The following is a 16,614-nucleotide window of genomic DNA, read 5'->3' as shown; positions in this document are numbered from 1 at the left end:
TTTTAGCAGAGTGTTCCAAGAATGATGACACACAGTCGCGTCTAGAGCGCTGATAACACCCACCCCTTTATCTGTGCGGCCCTTTATCAATGAAAAATGCTGTGCGGTTGTTACCACGAATCAACCAATCGTGGGGAGCATATTTCATCTTTTATGGCAAACGGTTTATCGCAAATGGATGAGAAGAAATGCAACCCCTGCAATCGTAGAGTCAAATCTCAGTCCAGTTTTATCAAACAATCAGTAAAACTCAAACTCCCTGCTTCGCGTTGCATTGCTCGCTTTCCCCCTCCTTCCGTGCCGCAACAGCAACAACACTGTTAGTATAATAAACAAAAGGAAGTAGTAACATTCGCTACAATCATGAGGGTCGGTTAATGTAGATATAGATGCCCCACCCCTGCCATCGCTTCCTAAAGCCAAATTATTCCCGCAATCCACCTTCTTTTTGGCCGGGGTGGCCACAGTGGTGGGTGAAATCGAACTCCAACCAAAAAAAAAAAACGTAGCGAAAAGCGAGCTACGAGAACAACGAAGGAAGGAAAAAAACGGCTACGAAAATTGCCCCCTTACACCGAGGTTAGCAGCCGGCACCACCACGCATCGCCCACCTGTGCCGCCCGTGCGCCGTGCGTCTTGTGACCATGCCGGTGAGAAAGCGTGAGAAGGAAAGAGAAACAAGCAGACAAAGAAGAGGCAAGAGGCCAAAAACGTACGTGTGGCACGTAGCGCGGCGCGTAATCGCAATGGAAAACGCGGATTGCACCTCTCGGTCGGGGAACCGTTGGAGCTCCTCGCGGGGGGTGGGGTGGTTACACTTTTACGATCCCCAAAGGCAGCAGTATACACACACACCGACGGCCCAACACGTTTCTTTGTCGCTTAGGCGCTGAAAAATCTATCCTCACCAGCACCAACCCCTTCACCTGCGTATGGTGGCGCACCAGGGCGAAGGGGGAGGTGCAGCTAAGACCGTTCACGTTTGCTGCGCATCCGCGCACACGGTGTGTCTCGATCGAGGGTGGGTAAAAATGGTTTTGCGCCACGGTTTTTCTTTCGCGACGCGTCTGTCAGAATTCAGCTTAGCTGGGCAGGCAGCCGCAAGGCCATAGTCGCAAATGATGATATCATCGCCGTGCGCCATACCCGTACGCAATGAACAATTTAGCTCGTTCGCGCACACACATATCGTTCTAATCTCAGTGTACACACGGGAGTGTCCATAGACAGTGTGCGGTCTTTGCAGCACAGCATGATGCGTCATGAAGAAAAAGGTTTGATGGAAAATTTCATCCAACGCAATTGGTAGAAAGCGCAAGCGCCAAACCAAACGAAAACGGCACACACGATTCTACCCCCCCCCCCCCCCCCCCCCCCCATGGGGGGTCATGGAAAATTCAGCATTTTCGAAAAACCGGCCGCTCCCTTGTGCTCGTGCGGGAGTGCTAAAAATAGCTGCCTAGAAACCTGCGCACACATCGTACAGAAGAATCTTGGCCTGCCTGCCTGCCTGCTTGCTCGGAACATCCACCACCCCCGGGGAATGGCCATACTGCGGCGCTCTGACATCTTACATCGCTCCGTGCGCAACCTCGCACGCGCTTGTTTTCGTCAGGGAGAGCGAAACCTTACGGGCTAAAATATACCAAAGAAACACCGGGTGCCGGACCCGGGCTGTTTTGGGGCAGCGGGGGGTTGTGTTTTAAAACGTAGACAAATACAGGAAGGCATATTTACCCGCTTTAGCTGCGTTTTCATGATGTTGTGCAGCTCGTTCCGTATGATGTTGAACTTCATCATCGTGTCGGAGCTAAAGATGGACCGCCCGAACGCCAGCCCCGGATAGTCGGCGCAGCGCTTCTGCCTTCGGTGTTCCCGCTCCGCGATGACCTCGGTCCGCTCGCTCGTACACCGCAGCTTCGCCCATTCCGCCACGTCCGGATCGTTCTCGTCGTTCGGCTGCTGCTCCTTGTAGTCACCCGCCAGCCCGCCACCGTACTCGGCAGCCCCCAGCAGCCCCCCGATCACCGCATCCAGGTCGCCGCACGACGCGCCATCCCCCGATGCCCGCTGCTCTAACGCTGCCGCCGCCGCTGCCGCCGCCGCTGCCGATGATTTCGATTTTTTCCGCTTCCCTCCGTCCGCTCCGGTGCCGCCGCTGCTGCTGCTGATCTTCGATGAGGATTTCTTGCCGGTGGACGATGACTTCTTCTTGCCGCTGGCCGGTGGTGCTCCGCCGGCATCGTCCGACTGTGGGCTGCGCTTGCTGCGCTTCAGCTTCTTGCTGATCTGCTGCACCAGCTCCTTCCCGCTGGTAATCTGGTCCAGCTTCAGCTCTATGCTCTCCTCGTCGTCCGGCTCGGTCGTCCGGGACGGTGGCCCTGCTGGCAGGGCGGGTCGCCCGTCCGCATCGCCGGCCGCCTCGTCAAAGAGTATCACATGTTTTGGACTAACGCTGCTACGGTTGCTGCTGCTGCTGATGCTGCGATTGTTGTTCAGTCGGTCCTGTTCCGGTTCCGGGGTGTTTTCCTTGCTCGGTTCACCGCTCCACCGTGCCGCCCCGAGGGCTGTGATGCTGCTGTTCTCGATGTTACTATTTACAATGTCAGCTGTTGCTATTGCTGCTGTTGTTGTTGTTGGTGTTGTTGCTATTGCTTCTGTTCCAATATCGTACTCATCCAACAGCTCTGCATCGTTATCATCGGACCGAGTGGCAAACGACGTTGTCTTCTCGGTGGCCAGAGGGTTGTTGTTGTTGCTGCCATCATTGGCCGTCACTGCTCTGTCACCACTACCACCACCACCACCACCCGAAATCGACACGTTCAGGGACGATGCGGAAGATGAGAGTGACGACGAGGACAGCGAGTTGCTGCCACCGTCGAAGGCACCGCGCAGGGCCGCTATCACGTCCTCGGCCGGAACGGTCGACTGCCGCGTACCGCCGAAGCGGGGATGATGCTGGTGGCCCCGCTTGCGTCCACCCGCGCCATGGCCCGGGCCGGAGTTATTTTCGCACATAATACTTGCACCAACAACACTACCACCACCGTCGCCGTCGCCAGCTGCACCATTCACGACGTCTTGTTTATTTGCTGCCACAAATATGTCCGCCGGCCGACCAGCGCGATCCCATAGTGCTGCGTCAAACGTGCTGTCAACGAGTTTCAAAATGGAAGTTCGAAAGCCGTTGGGTGGCCGTTTTTTCGCGTTCGAAAGCGCATCCACCAGCTCATCGTCTCGGGTGCGGCTTTCAAGACGCAGCCGCGCCTCGGCATGCTTCGGCAATCTTCGTACAATTTCACCGCTTCTTCGCCGTCGCCGTGCTCCTGCTGCCCGCCCACCGCCGGCGGTTCCGCGTGTTCGGCGCGACTGCCGGTCCTTCTTCGGTTTGCCGCTGCCGCCGCCGGTGCGCAACTGTTTCGGGCGGCTGCAACAGTCCGGTGTCCGTTTCCGATTGCCGTACGAGATTATTCCGGCCATACTGGTACGATGCCGGTAGGTGTGCGAACCATAAATCCAGGGACCGGCCGGTTCCAAAGGCACACACACGCCCAACGACAGGGTGGTCGGTCTTTCTCCGGTCGACCGGGGCGCGCGTTTTCTGCTGCCGGCGTGTATGCGGTGCGCGGTACAACTATCTTGTGAATGGATCCCGATGCGCTTTCTTTCGCCTAACCCCACGCTGCTGCCCCAAAACCGCCCCGAGCGGATAGTAGTCATCGCTGCGACCCATTCTTAGTCTTCTTGGTAGTACGCTTCTTCCTGCTACCACACGACCGGCAACACACGGCAACACATTCCACAATGTTCTCTCCCCCGCCTACCCCCGGGAGAGTGAAAGAGTGAGTTGAAGACAACAGAAAAAAAGTACCAATTCATTCAAATATTTGCACCGGATCCGAGGATGTGACTCGCCGGTCGGAATGCGTTTGGCCCGCAAACGTTGCTGCTTCTCGTCTATTCGCCTGGCGATGGTACCGGCAATGGGACGACGATTGATAAAATTAGAGAATGATCGGCATCTGTGACGATAATGTCCACCGGTCGCCGGTCCTAAGCACGGGCGGGGCCAGTCTTTTCCACCCAAACCGTTTTGGGTTGGCAACCGCGTGGCAACCGACGCGCGACGAGATGCGCGCTCCTGGCGATGCCGCGCGCGCATGAGCGAACTGCGCGCACGGCGACCTCGTCTGCGCACGTGCAAATGCGCGCCGCACATCGCTTCGCTCCTCCTGCTTCTCTGCCGCATTATTGTGCGGCAAACAGCGGCTGTTACGAATTCATCTTCCCCAATCCCCCACGAGCTTGCGGGGATACGCATTCCGAGGGTTCGGTTTTCTTTCTTCAATCTGACCCTCCGCCGCACGTTGCAGTAAAAATAGACCAGTTCGACAGCGCCATATTTCCCGGTCAATTTGGGCTTCCGGCGCGCTACACACGATGAGCTCACACGATTGTGCAAAATTTCAACCCGCGGTGGTCATGAAATTAAACACTCATTTTTCATCTCCCGTCCTTGTCCGGTGGCCATACGTGATTTATGAACGAAAAAAAGGACTGAGGAGGTGCTTTCGATTAATTATGGTCCCGACAGCCGAGAGTCAGAACGTTACGCAACTGGTTAATCGGTTCGTATCAGTGTCACCGCGGGTGCAGTGTGTTGCATGAAAAATGCATCGAGAAAGGTTATTTTTAGAGCCGTCAAGCTTCCCAGACTTCCCACGACTCAGCGTCAGCACACGAATTGATGGCAACAGACACGAAAGACGATTAAAATGCGTTACGTGTGTTTCAAAATTAATCATCACCAGCTTGTACAGCCAACTTTATTATCTACTTCATTACCATGTGTGTACGAGTGTGTGTCTTCATTTTTGCTCTATTTTCTTGCTATTAGTTCCCCTGACATTCGCGCACTTACAAGCTATTGAGTTTCATAGATATCCTTCCCTTGTTTTTCGTGATGATTTTACTTCAGTTTTTCCTTGAACAGAAAAGAAGCAAAAACATACTCTCCCCAAATGAGATCATCATGGGGAAAAAAGCAATACGCTAGACACAAACTGTGTGCTGCGTAAAAAAGCCAAAAATAGCTCTACACTACGCGCGTACATTGCTCGCGCGCTTGGAATGCGCTGCGCGCTGTGCAACACACCGCTGCTTCTAATCACCAGGGAGGGTGGATGGGTGTGATTGTTTCTCAGGTGTTTTCTGTGTCTGGGGCGTAAAGAAAGGGCATCACATTACGCTGCCACTTTGGCACAGTTTGAATATAGTAGATTTAGGTCAACCCCAAAACATCGGTTTGCAATGGACATCCTGAGTGACCTAGAAACGGTGATTAGCGTGAAGGACAATGAGTACCCTTTACTCTTCCTGTATAGACTGAGATTGCGGATTGATCGTTTTCTATCGCATTTTTGTAAATATATAAAATAAAGTTTAATAAAAAATGCCACGCGGTACTTACGTTCTGCAGAGCCTTCTCCTTCTCCTCCAGCTTGGTGTTGACCTGCATCAGCGTCTCCTGGGTCACATCGAGATCGTTCTCGATCGCCTGGATCTTCTTCTGGAGCTGGCGGGCCTCCTCCTCGGCCTTCTCGGCGCGCAGGTTGGCATCGCGGGCCTGCTGCTCGCAGAGAAGGGCCCGATCCAGGGCATTGTCCTTCTCCAGCTTCATCGCCTGCATCTTCTTCTTGATCGCATCCATTTTGGGTTTTGTTTTTGCACGGTCACTTCACAAGCACTACGAAAAGAACACTACACACACACAGATACCGAATCGCACACGCGTAGCCTGCAATGGGGAAAAAGGGAGGGGGAGTTAGAAAGTTAGTACAACTCGACATCATTGCAACTACAGATGCATCCCATTTTCAACCAGCCCTAAAAATTCGTCCCTCAAAGTGCTGCGTTTTTGGGCCTAACTTCCGACGGAACCGGCGCATCATCGTAACAGATGGTCGACACTGGGAGTCTATTTTTTTCTTCTGTCCTCTTTGCAGCCTCAAACCCGCCATTGACATTGTGTAAATACGTTCATACGCGTCCAATAAGCGCCCCGTACCTGCAGCCCGAGAGCATAATCATCGCGATCGCGGGAGCTCAAACCGCAGCCGACACACGCAAATGCCCGCGCTTTGGTGGTGAAGGAGGGATTGGGATCATGGGGTAAGTATATGTGGCCGCACTGTGGTCGCAAAACGGTGCACCACAGCGGTGGTACAACTTGACACCATACACACGCGTGGCCTTCCGTTTGCCTTTTACAGAAGAAAATCAGACAAACGTGAATTTCAATTTAATCGCGTTATTATATCGAAAGCGCGAATGTGGTCAGTCATCAGGTGTGTGTGTGTGTGTGTGTATGTGTGAGTATGGCAAGTTTTGAGGGATCCCCTCCGCCGGTTCACGTAACGTTTAAAGGCCCACCCCTAGTCGATGGATTACTCAGACGGTTCAAAGAGCAACATATTTTGCCAACAAAAGGGGGGAAAGCTTATGGGGAGCTTTTGGTTTTGGCACTGGACGGCTCATAAAGTGTCGCAAACGAAACGACCGACCTAATTGGACGTTTGCCAACAGGGTGATATTTCTATTTTAACTCCGGTTAATATGCGACGATGCTCAGCGGACTTTAACTAGCGACAGATTGATGCCGATATTGTCCACTTTCTAGCTGAGAAGAGATTTTCTCCTCCAGCAAGGTACTGGATGATAGGTCAAAGTAAACGATACACATTATGTATGTTTTTCGAAGAACTGGTATCTACTAGTTAACGCCATTCCGTCCTGCGTTGGGACCAGCAGTGTGCTTACTTATAAGGAATAGGACCACATTCCCTACCCGTTTGGAATGTCTGCTGAAAAACAGCTGCCACACCAGCTGGATATACAATTTATTGTCTTGTACCATGTTCCGAAGCATCAATCTACACCACACACGACATCCAAAATCGGGTCTATCGGCTTGATGCACACAACCATTTGAACTCCATCGAATCCAGGGTCGAGCCGATGCTTATCTTACCACTGCGAACAGGTTTGACAATGCATATGAACCTCTCCTTGGTCGTGGTAGTGGAGCTCAATTTGATTGCACTCAGAAATGGAGAAAAGATCCTCCACTTCAAATCAACGCGCGAGTGTGCTCTATGAGTAAGATGTCGACCCGCCCGGCAGGGTGTGCAAAAAACCTGTCCCTACCTGTTGAGTTGATGCACACAACAGAAGAACGGTGGCAAGATAACACTCAGGAGACCTTGTGCGCCCGTGTGTGTGTGTGTCTGTTTGAGAAGGTCCCCATGATCACCTTAGGTCCCGCTTCTAGGTGAATGTCAACGGCATCGGATCGGTAAACCACAGCCGGCGTAATTGCGGCGTAAGATTTCACCCCACGTGGGGCTACTGTGAGGGTGAAATTTGAACATCTTGACACACATCTTCCACTCTTCTACTGCGTGTGTTTGCGTGTGGATGCACTGGAGAAGCTCGTTTCGCAGTCGCAAAGAAAGTGAAAGCAGTCGGGGAATGTAATGGTGGCGAAAAAAATAAAAATGTCTCCATTTGCAACTCCACAGTCCACAGTGACCTACCCTGTCCTACAGCGCAAAGAGAGGAACCTGTTTCCCTGATCACTTCCCTCCCCACTTCTCTCTTGGTAGAGGAGGGGGGAGAGGAGAAGGTACAAAAATGTTGGCCCAAATCCCCAACAACCACCACACCACAGCGGTGCAAAAAGGTTCGCCAAGGCCGTCCGGTGGTTCCCTTTGGGTATCCGGTTCGGCGGGATGTTAATTATTTAATCGTCTGTCGTTTCGAAGACGATAAGTGCATGTGCATGTTCCCACACACACACACATATATATGTCTGCCTGTATGTACAGTTGACGGCGCTCGTTGCAAGACGTTGAATCATCCGTCACGGCCAGAGGAGTGATAAGAATGCTTCGCTGTAGCGCGGCCCTGTTTGCGGTGGAATTTCAGCAGCAACCCCGAGCTCGGGACGGCTTCAGCAGAACGGCACGCACACCTGTCGCCGGTTTTGCTTGGAAGAGGGTTTTCCCGCAAGTAATGCGAAGAGGCGAGCAGGAATTGTCCAGACGCCCTTCAGCCAACCCGTGTGCATGATTGCAGGGAGAAGCCGTTGCACAAGATGTAGGCCATGATGGATAAAAAAACAGGTGATTGAGGGAACAAAGTTCAGCTTTGGTCATCAAACACAAAGCAGCAGAGGTTTACAAATCAATGGAGCAAACCCTTGAAGTTGCTTCTTTTATATGATATTGTACAAAAAAGAGCTAAATATTGTGCAGAATAAAGAACTGCCACTGCCATCATGTGTTGATCCGATCATGTTCGAGGCAGGAACCATTCATTCAGGCCCACCATCCAGGCAGGGTTTAAAAATAAGTCCACCGAGCTACAGATCGGAGTTTTCAAATCGTGCATAAACACACAACCACACACACACACACACACAGACGCATCTCGGCCATCGGGATCCCACAACATCGGGATCCGACCATTCGCCTGGGTTGCGATCGCCATAAACGTCGTGATCGGAGCGGACGCGTCCGAAAATAACGCAAAACCGCGCATCGCGCGCCGATGCTTTCGGGCCGTGCGCAGCTGCCTAGCGCAGTTGCCGTCCCCGCGAGAGGAAGAAGCATCATGCGCACAGCCCCGAAAATTCGTCCCCCACACACCCCAGTGCAGTCCTGTACACCCCTGCCGGTCCACAGGATCTGGTGCGCACGATCAGGCCTCCTGGTGCGCAAACGGACGAACTCGAACTCGGTGTTTCTAAAAATACCCAGCACACAGCTCCCGCACTACCCACGCGATCGGCGTTTTGCAGGACACATGTAAGGGTGGGGAGAGGCGGGGGGGGGAGGGCAATGGTGTGGCAGACATAGGGTGGAAGCTGGCAAACGCACCATTCCGCAAAGGTACGTGCGTGCGCGTGTGCCGCAACAAGAACGCAACACGAAAACCCCGAACGCTTCTTCTTCCCACTGGGGTTTTGTGCATTCCGGCAGAAGTTTTAAAAATATCACACAACGCGCGAAAGCTCAAGTGCGCGCGCGCACAGGGTTCGCTTCTTCTACCGCCACTTTGCCAACACATTACACAATCCGAGCCGTGGTCCGCGAACACGTAAAGGGGCTGACACATCGAGGCTGACCGTCGTATCGTCCGGTGGGTTTTCGCCGGATCGCCATCCTGCTTTGCGTCCGCACAACCTCACATGCACATGTGTACGCGACATTCCCTAACCCGATGACGCAGACGGGGAATAGGCTCGCAGTTCAGTTCGCTTTGGCACATTCCAACGCGGGTGGGGGTGGGTGGGTTTGGGGTGGGACGATGAGGAGTTCCAGTTTCGATCAGCTGTGGCTACACCTTTGTTTTTGCTAAAGTCTGCGTTTGAATTGTCACTAACGCCGCTGCTAGAACCGAGCGTTGCAGAGAGGATGCATCCGATGCACTTTGCCACACGCATACAGGGACGGTTAACTTCTCCCCCTCCTGTCTCTCACACACACACGCACACACACACAGTCGCAGATGATAAGTTGACGACCCCACAAACACTCTCGCTCTCTCACGTGGGGCCCTCCGCATGGGGCTGGACTGTTCGGGCCGGAGGCTGTTCTGTTCTGGAGAAGGTGACTCACACACAAACACTCGCACACGCACAGACTAAAGCCGTCCCAGTTCACCGTGACACCAGCTGACTTTGCCACCCAACTACCACCGGCTTAATCATTGTGGCTAAGCACTTTGCGTTGGCATTTAGATGCGATTTTAACATTCCTCCCGGGGCTGGAGAGCGTCCGTTGGTGTGGCTCTTTTTTTGGAACTATCCTACCGCCCGCTGGAGCCATTGTCTCGGGCCTCAAACATCCCTACCTTCACACCGAACTTACAAACTATCTCTTAGGCAGGTCGCAACAGCCAACCAATCAGTGCCAACCAATCAACCAGCAGTGCGACGAAAATCACCGACTCCACCAAAACCTTTCGAACAAAGCCACCAAAAAGCACCGTAAACGTTACCCACAAACCGCAGCAAACCGTTACCACCGGAAAAACCGATACTGCTCCCTGCTGCACAAGACAAGACAAAACAAAAACCCCGGAGGAGGACCTTACTTACACTTGAATCCGCGAGTTAAACAGTTTAAAGGCGAACTGAAAAACGTCGAAAAACCGTCCCCGATAGTGGCGCACGGTTGCGCACCCCGGCCCGGGCTTGGAGCCCGCACACCGGCGTACCGTGTGTGCGTACGCGCACCAACACAGCCGCACGGGCGCACTTCGGGCGCACGATCGTGCGCACGAAACGGCATCGTGCGCTTGTTGGCAGCCGCGGTCGGTGGTCAGGGTCCTTCCCGCAATAGCATTACCGTGTTGCCGACCGTGTTCCTACCAATGCAGCGACGAGGGGATGGGGAGAAGGAAGGGGATGCACGGAGCATCGGAGATGGACACCGCATATTCCCAGTGCGTGTATGCGTGTGCAATAAACGTGTAAAGTAAGGGCGCGTTCGGGTTCCGCACGCGCGATCGCTACTTGCTGGGGGAGGGAGGGGTACGCAAATCGTACCGCGAATGCGCAAAAGGTGAATTTGGTCCTCCCCACCACCGGAAGATGCATCCCTACTCTTGCGCATTTGTATGGTGGCCGGTTGGGCCGGTTGGTCCCCACCATCGTACGTTCGGTGGAAAGCTTCCACCACCACGGTGCCCGTTCGTGGTCTGGCGCTGTTTTGTTTGTTTTCTGGTTTGTTTGCTGCCGCCGTTTTTCACCCATTTTCCGACCCACTGGTCCCTACAGTGTGCGTGCGCGGTTCTCTATATTTAGAACGCGATGTGTGTGTGTGTGCGTGTGTTTCGGTACGGCTCGAGGAGGATCAGTTAGCTGTGTGTTTGGCTCCCGTTGCCTCACGATCGGTAGCGTGACGTCACGAATTTTGGGCAACCACCGAATTCGTACACCAAAACTGCTTTCTTTTGGGGGGTTATTGGGGGAGTGGTGGAGGAGGAAGGAAGGATGAAATTTAATTTCAATGAATCACACCGTCAACATCGACCTGTTGAGCTGCCGCTGTGGGTTCGACTTTCGACCTGCTCAGGATGAATCTTCATAAGGCTGAATGCGCTTAAAATGTTGCAATATGTACATTAATATTCCATTCAATGGTTTAAGTGAAAATACTCACTTCAGTTTCAGCTTAGTTTAGCCCAATTGTTTAATAGTGTCTGCTAGAGAAACTCATATTGTCAACTACAATGGCCGATCGATTTGGTTGGTTGGAACAATTTGTTATCGCAAATTAGTTGGAAAGAGCTACACCAATCATTTTCAATCCATTACTTACTTACTTATCTGGCGCTATAACCGCTTTGCGGTCTTGGCCTGCCTCAGGAGTGTCCGAAACCGCTCACGGTCTCGCGCCTTCGTCTGCCAGTCCGTTCGATTATTGCATTAATCCATTATTCCATTAATCCATTATTGCATTGAAATTGTAAGAAAGCTAAGTCTAAACTAAGTCTGTAGAGTTTCTCTTGATTCTTTGGCATATTTTCACGATTTTGGGGCCGTTTCCTGATAATTTTTAACACGTCGGACGATTCATTAACTGTCTTCCAAATATGTTTGAATCTGTTTGTTTTTTTTCTATTTTTAGATTGGTATCTGATTTGTTTTGTTCAACATTAACTTCAGACATACTGGGAAAATGCCGAAACAGCGGGGTGCTGTTTATACCGGTACCTTTTATCCAGAAATGACAGTTAAATACAAAACTGATGTTGCGTGCTGAGGAGGATATTTGAAACCCGTTATCAGAGCACATTCTTTGGCACAACAACCGTTGTCGGTCAAGGCCTGTCTAAACCACTAGTGGACTTGGCTTTCAGTGACTTACTGATTATCAATAGCAGGACAGGCAGTCCTACGTACGGTCCATTTGCGGCTTGAACCCGTGTTGAGCATGTTGTTAAGTTGTTGGTGTTGACGACTGTACCACGAGATCGGCTCCATCAGAGCACATTGTCATAATAAAAAATGCTACAATTCATGGAAAATTTCAAATATTATCATTTCAAAAAATTTTAGGTTAATAAAATTGGATAGATTTAATACATAAATTTTAAAAAATACTTCAATAACTTGTGATAAAACATATACTTTGACTCATTATCCGTAATATTCGAGTATCCGGGCGAGGTCGAGTCCTGATGAACCTCGGATGAACGGCGTTCCACTGTAATTGGTGGCACTAATTCAAAAACATTTGCTAAATAGAGTAATAAATTTGAGGAATGGAATTTCAAATAAAAAAAGGAAAAAAAAATTGAGAGAAAAATTCGTTAATATCGGACAAAAGTCTAAAATCCTTGAACACCCCTATAGAGGGTGTAGTAACTATATGCAACTAAACGGTTCATTTATATAGACGTGAAATATTCATTGCAAATGACAATTTAAACGCCTAAAGTTGCTGAAACTCCATCCAAAAGCTTATGATTCCCGTACTTTCGAACCGTCTTTACCAAAATGAGGCAAACCAGACAAAATGTTTTTTAAATGCGAATTCATGTTACTGGTGTAAAACAAAAACAAAACACAAATCGCACCCCAACGTCAGTCAGCTGTCGCATTAGCGGGGAGAGAAGACAGAGCACTACCGCCAAAGAAAGAAGAAAAAAAACCACAACAGTGGCCGGCGCCAACCAATTCATGCGAACACATTACAAGATGCAATGTAATGCAATGCCAAGCACAGCACACCTTATCGTCCCAGCCAACCAGCCACCCAGCCAGCCAGCCAGATGGGTTGGTGCGGAAGGGTAAGGTACGGTTTCACGTAGTACGACCGATCGTTTCGTCGACGCCAGTGTCTGGGAGGCGAACGGTACCAGTCAGTGTCATACACCACCATTCACGCTCCAACTGGCGGTCGTACAGAATCTCCACCGCCACAGCAAGTTCAGGCGTGACCATATTAGGCAAAAAAGCAGCTTAAAAACGTTCTATTTCGTATGGGCTGGAGCTGGTTGGCTGGCTGGCTGGCCAGCAGAAGGTGGTAGAGAGGTGCCTTCCGTTCCTGACTCATTTATTGCTTTTAATTACATTACGCTGAGTAAGAGTGGCGGAGCCGGTCGAGGTGAGGCACATCCGTCACCCGCAGAAGGACATCCTTGCATCATCGGATGGCCCTTAAGGTCGGGCGGCACTGGTTCGCATAGCCCGTTTCAGGGCGAGAGGAACAGATGGCTGAGAGCAATAAATTGCCCCACTTGCGGTTGCCATTTTTTGCTTTGTCTTGTTCCCAACACCTGGCGTAAATCTGTCGCAAAAGGCTAGCAGAGGTGCATTGGATCCCTTAAGTTAGTGCAAAACAGTAACAGCGTATGGAACGGAGTAGAATGAATGTGTTATCACAACTCGTTAAACCCTTGCTAGAAAGCATGAATATGGCGCGATCGTATGGCCGCCAACCTGCAACAAGAGTCCCAAGCCGCTGGGTGTTAATCGAGCATCTCACCTCCAACCGTGCATGATCATCACCTCCGATGGGTGTTATTGCGAGTGGCCGGAATTCTGCGTGCCATTAATTACCGCAATTAATCAATTATTCAACATGCAGCAGCAGCAGCAGGTTCGGCCACCGACATTAGCGCCTGCATCGTGCTGCACCGCTGCAAATGGTAGGTTGTCGGATCACGCTGGTTACCGCAGTGCCTATTGCCTTTTGGGTGCCATGCAATTTTGATGACTAAATTCAACCGTACAGGGCGCGATTTAGTAAGAGATTTCTCACCGAGCCGGCTGGTAGTTGTTGCTGTCACATTGGGCTATGTCATATCGTCGTTTCTCGTTTAGCCAAAAGTAATACCATCCAGGGGCGGTTCAAGCCTAGAATGGACCGTCCCCCCGCAGCAAGGATTGACTATCCGGCTGCGTGGTAATGTATAAAGTCTCGAAAGCCTGTATAGGCCGGCATGTTCGCGTAGGACGTTACGCCAAATAGAAGAAGAAGAAGAAGAAGAAGAAGAAGAAGAAGAAGAAGAAGAAGAAGAAGAAGAAGAAGAAGAAGAAGAAGAAGAAGAAAAAGAAGAAGAAGAAGACCATCCAACAGATCATTCCTGCATCCTGCAACCAAAAGAGTGCTGGGCCAACCGGCTGCCAAAAATAACGAAACAATCGCCTGTAAAGCTGTACTTTGCATATGAACCATTTTTCTCATTGTCCCTAACCCTGTGGCTTTAAAAAGAAAGGGCGGATTAAACGAGCTTGAAATAGCACTGCTTCTCGCCCTACACCCCGGAACGATCTTTCATCATTCGCGCGCGCACATACACGCGCTGTGTGTGCATCAATGAATCGCGAACCTTGCATATTGCATCGCGTGAATGCGACTGTTCGGTAGATTTTAGAATACTCTCGGACACACCGACATTGGCCGAGCTGGTGCAGCCAGTGAGAATTCTATTCTTACGCTGGCGCATGTTCACGATGCTTTGGTAGATTTCGTTATTCTAAAAACAACTCCTTCTTGTATATGTCACAATAATTTTACATTGTTTATTGAAAATAATTGAATTTTGAAGATGACCTTATTAGCTATATATTAGAATATAGGCATGAAAATTTAATTGTGGCAACAGTAACATTCTAGCCAAAAATGCAGTAGAATTTATTAAAAGCTTTGTACATTGAAATGAATACATCATAAGCTCCTCTGTAAGTACGGGCCCAGTCTATTTTAATCATAAAGTCCCGTAGGGCGTGATCGGGAGCGTACAAATAATTTTAAGAAGAAGATCGGGTGCATCAATTTTGCCTTTAATAAAATTTCCTACAAAAACTGCTTGTGCTAACTCTCTTCGCCTTTCGAAGGACTGCAGACTAGTCATGGGAAAATACCATTTTTTTTGAGGAGTCGGATCGATCCGACTCCAGCTCCCATCGGAGTCGTACTTGGAGTTACTCCGAACTGTTTTGGAGCCGGAGGGTGAGGGGTTTGAGAGTATAACGCACTCATCAAGAATTGTCTGAATGTTAATGGACAGTCATTTTGGGAATTTGCAATTGAAATGCCATCCTAAACTACTCACCCGGACTCTAACGAACTCGTTCGGACTCATCCAGACTCATCCATACTGCTCCAGACTGATCCGGAGCCGAACACGGTGATAATCTGGAGTCGGATTCATATTTTGCGCACCGGAGTCGAATTTGATCTACGACTCCACTCCGGATTACCCATCACTACTGCAGACCCAGAAGAAGTCGTCTAGTCTCATATGTCGGAGGCTGGTTGTTGGAGATGTTCCATCTTAAGAATCGTATAGCTGCATTCTTGTGAACTTTTTGTCAATACGCTCAATACTTGTGGACCAGTTTTTAGTGTGCGGAGATCATGTTACAACATTGAATTCAAGCATGAAACAGACTAAGGAGACGAACAGTTGTTTTAAACAGAAAGGAACATTCAAATCAGATGTCAGACGATTAATAAAACCAAGCTGCCGATATGCTTTGTCGATGACGTAAGACTACTTATTGATGGAAGGAAATTGACGAGTCTAGAATGGTACCTAGGTCCTTAATTTCTATGTTACGTGAGAGTGCATAAGAGTCAAGATTACCGCCTCTCAGAATAGCGTCCTTTCTGACGAGTGAAACTAATCACGCGAGTTCGCAGAGCACCAATTACTAAACTTGTGTAGGCTGAACTGGAGTATCCTGGAGGGCTGAGCTGGAGTGACTCCTATTTCTATCGCATGCTGATCGCTTTGTTAAGTTAACGCGACATTTGTCTAGCATGGAAATAGGTTAAGTTCAAAGGACATATTCTTAGAAAAATATCCCTCATAAGCACGATCAACGCGACTAGCGTTGAATATTAAAATACATCCAATGTTTAATCGATGACAATTGAGCAAACCTCATTGAAAACGGTGCACACCGCTGTCGTTACAATTTTGTAAACACTTCACACCTTCTGCACCTTCTTCTCCAACGATCCGATCGCAACCCCACCACCAAGCCAGCAGCAGCTCCACGCGATGAATCATTCGGCAGAAATTTAAATGCAAACTACCTTTTACGATGCTACAGAGTGTGTGCTGCACAGAGTGTGCTGCTCCCCCCCTGTACCGTAAAAGGAAATAGAGGCCTCGGAGCCTGATGGAATCGCACCAACCCCATCTCGAGCCATTACAGTTCGGGTGTTGCTGCTGCCAATTGTGCCACTGCGGTGCCATGGTGGTGGCACTTTTGTGCGTCCATAATTTCATCAGATCCCCCCACCCCGCCCTTTCAACCCATCCCCCCAACATACAGGCTCTACTCGTGACCGGGTGACGGATTCTCGCGTCGATATAGTGCTTCGCCAAACTGGAGCCACCTCACGGCCACACGGGGCAAACGAGATGCCTCTCGTCCACCTAGAGCATCCAGAGAGGGAGAAAAACCCCCCAGGGGTGGAAACAAGTACACACACGCACGAGGAAGCCCCCTGACCAGCCAAAAGGGAGAAAAGGAGCAACGCGTGTGTGAGAACGCGAGACGCAAGGACGACCGCATGTGCG

General features: G+C 50.4%; 1 protein-coding gene across 26 annotated transcripts in view; it reads right to left on the bottom strand.

Annotated features, from left to right (window-relative positions):
* The window catches only part of LOC120953866 (tropomyosin-2), a 44,429-nt gene extending 34,140 nt beyond the window's left edge, over positions 1-10,289 (bottom strand). For 6 of the 26 annotated variants that reach the window (XM_040374240.2, XM_040374237.2, XM_040374236.2 and 3 more), the window contains exons 1-2: positions 10,166-10,289; positions 5,474-5,800 (exon numbers count right to left, since the gene is read on the bottom strand). In XM_040374240.2, the coding sequence (XP_040230174.1) occupies positions 5,474-5,713 (240 nt within the window). In that variant the 5' untranslated portion in view covers positions 5,714-5,800; positions 10,166-10,289. Of the gene's footprint in view, positions 1-1,737; positions 3,814-5,473; positions 5,801-9,935; positions 10,014-10,065 lie in introns of those variants that run through there. The other 20 variants (XM_040374212.2, XM_040374213.2, XM_040374222.2 and 17 more) reach the window with 16 other exon arrangements.
* Positions 10,290-16,614: the final 6,325 nt, after the last annotated feature.

Source organism: Anopheles coluzzii, chromosome 2 (assembly GCF_943734685.1).
Source record: "Anopheles coluzzii chromosome 2, AcolN3, whole genome shotgun sequence".
NCBI lineage: Eukaryota > Metazoa > Arthropoda > Insecta > Diptera > Culicidae > Anopheles > Anopheles coluzzii.
The sequence above is the reverse complement of the archived record's forward strand: the minus strand, read 5'-3'. Positions and strand labels throughout refer to the sequence as shown.